Here is a 2,478-nt window from a genome sequence, read left to right on the forward strand (position 1 = left end):
TGCAGTCAACTTTCCATATCTGCAGGTTCCAAAACCATAGAGTGAACCAATTGCAATTTAAAATAAGTAAATAGGCTCGGTGCCTGTGGCTCAAGTGGCTAAGACGCTAGCCATACACCTAAGGTGGCGGGTACAAATCCAGCCCGGGCCCGCCAAACAACAATGATGGCTGCAACCAAAAAAAAATAGCCTGGCGTTGTATCGGGCGCCTGTGGTCCCAGCTACTTGGGAGGCTGAGGCAGGAGGCTCACTTGAGCCCAGGAGTTGGAGGTTGCTGTGAGCTGTGATGTCATGGCACTCTACCCAGGGGGGTACCTTGAGGCTCTGTCTCAAAAAAAAAAAAAAAAGTAAATAAATAACAGTACAGCAATTGAAAATAATATAAATTTTTAAATATACAATATAACAACTGTTTATATGGCATTTACATGATAATTAAGTAACAAGTTATCTAGAGATGATTTAAAGTATATGGGAGGATGTGCATAAGTTGTATATAAATGCTATTTTATCTAAAGGACTTGAGCCTCTTTGGAATTTTGTATTAGCAGGGGGTACCAGGGTGGTAGGTCCTAGAACTAATTCCCCCTGTGTGCCAAGAGATTTCTATGTAAGTTCTAACTTTGTAAGTTAAACTACTTTTGATTGGCTCGGTGCCTATAGCTCAGCGGCTGGGGCGCCAGCCACATATACCAGACCTGGAGAGTTCGAATCCAGCCCAGGCCTGCCAAACAACAATGACAAGTACAACAACAACAACAAAAGTAGCCGGGTGTTGTGACTAGCGCCTGTAGTCCCAGCTACTTAGGGAGGTGGAAGCAAGAGAATCGCTTAAGCCCAAGAGTTGGAGGTTGCTGTGAGCTCTTGACACCACGGCACTCTACTGAGGGCAACATAGTGAACCTCTGTCTCAAAAAACCCAAACAAACTTCTTTTTTTTTTTTTTTTTTTTTGCAGTTTTTGGCCAGGGCTGGGTTTAAACCCGCCACCTCTGGCATATGGGGCTGGCGCCCTACTCTTTTGAGCCACAGGCACCACCCCCAAACAAACTACTTTTAATTATTTAAAGAGAAAACTCACCTTTTGAGGGCAAGATTAATTAAAATGTATTAGAATATCAATTTACTAATTGTTTTAATTTTTTTTACTTCATTTCTCACATGTATTTTGAGTTTTATTGGCCTTTTTGCTGTGGTTTTGAGAGTTTTTTCAGTTATTTATGATGAACTAAAGAAGTTCTTCTGTTACATTTTAGAAAAGAAAGATGATTTTGACTGGGGGAAGTACTTGATGGAAGGTGAAGAAATCGACCTTGGTCCAGATGTGGATACACCAGTAAGTGGAAGTAGTTTTGCTGTTGTAATTATAATACGTGCCAAGTGATATAAATGATTTTACTGAGACCTTCTGTCCTAGATCAACTTAGGGAAAACAAGAACACTCTCCACTAAGCCAGAGAGCTATTATTAATAACTCTACTTATTAGGATTCTTGATTCTTTTTTTTTTTTTTTTGAAACAGAGTCTCACTTTGTCGCCCTCTGAAGAGTGCTGTGGCATCTGAGCTCACAGCAACCTCAAACTCTTGGGTTCAAATGATCCTCTTGCCTCAGCCCCCCAAGAAGCTAGGACTGCAGGCACCTACCATAGCGCTTGACTATTTTTTAGAGATGCAGGTCTTGCTCTGGCTCAGGCTGTTTTTGAACCCATGAGCTCAGGCAGTTCACCTGCCTCAGCCTCCCAAGTGCTTGGATTACAGGCGTGAGCCACCATGTCTGGCTACTTACTTAGCCAAATCATTAGGGCTAAGAAGTTGAAAAGAGTGAATGCAAGTACTCCCTCAAGGACCCATGGTCTGTTACTCATAGTTTTTATATGTTGCAAATATCTTCTAGTCAATCACCTGACTATTAACGTTTTTCCATGATATCCTTCAAACAGACTCCATGATTTTATATATTTTATTATACTCAAACCTGTAGATTTTTCACATGGGTCAGTGTTTGGATGTTAACATTTTTCTCAACAAAAATATTCCCCTGTACTTTTTACTACCAAAAATACATTCACTACGGTTCTACCATCATTACAGAAAGAAAGAAAAAATAGTAATAATTCCATTCCTTTAATAGGCATTTTCAAGAGATCTTTTAAACTTTTTGTTTAGTTTTTGTTTTTCTACCTATATTGTGTTGAAGTCTTTGCTTTCTTCTGAACTTTTCTTAATCTTTGAACCTAAATAGTTAAGTGTCATCCCCTGTGAGGGTCAGCATATTTCCTTTTAAATCAGATCTGGTCTGAAGAGAGTGAAGGGGAAGACGACCAACAGCCCTTAAGCAGAGAGGACTCTGGAATCCAGGTGGACAGGACACCCTTAGAAGAACAAGATCAAAACAGAAAACTGGCTCCTTGTGTCAGCTGGAAAGGTATTGTGTGTTGTTGGATGCTGGCTTGTCCTTTTTTTTTTTTTTTTTTGAGA

At 40.2% G+C, this 2,478-nt stretch overlaps 1 protein-coding gene across 4 annotated transcripts in view; it reads left to right on the forward strand.

The window, feature by feature from the left end:
* Nucleotides 1–2,478, forward strand: part of TUBGCP5 (tubulin gamma complex associated protein 5) — a 64,763-nt gene that overhangs the window by 15,272 nt on the left and 47,013 nt on the right. For all 4 annotated transcript variants that reach the window (XM_003800154.3, XM_023519288.1, XM_023519289.1 and 1 more), the window contains 2 exons: nt 1,256–1,335; nt 2,290–2,425. In XM_003800154.3, the coding sequence (XP_003800202.1) occupies nt 1,256–1,335; nt 2,290–2,425 (216 nt within the window). The remainder of the gene's footprint in view (nt 1–1,255; nt 1,336–2,289; nt 2,426–2,478) is intronic.

Source organism: Otolemur garnettii, unplaced genomic scaffold, assembly GCF_000181295.1.
Source record: "Otolemur garnettii isolate 467f Iridium unplaced genomic scaffold, OtoGar3 scaffold00170, whole genome shotgun sequence".
Lineage (NCBI taxonomy): Eukaryota > Metazoa > Chordata > Mammalia > Primates > Galagidae > Otolemur > Otolemur garnettii.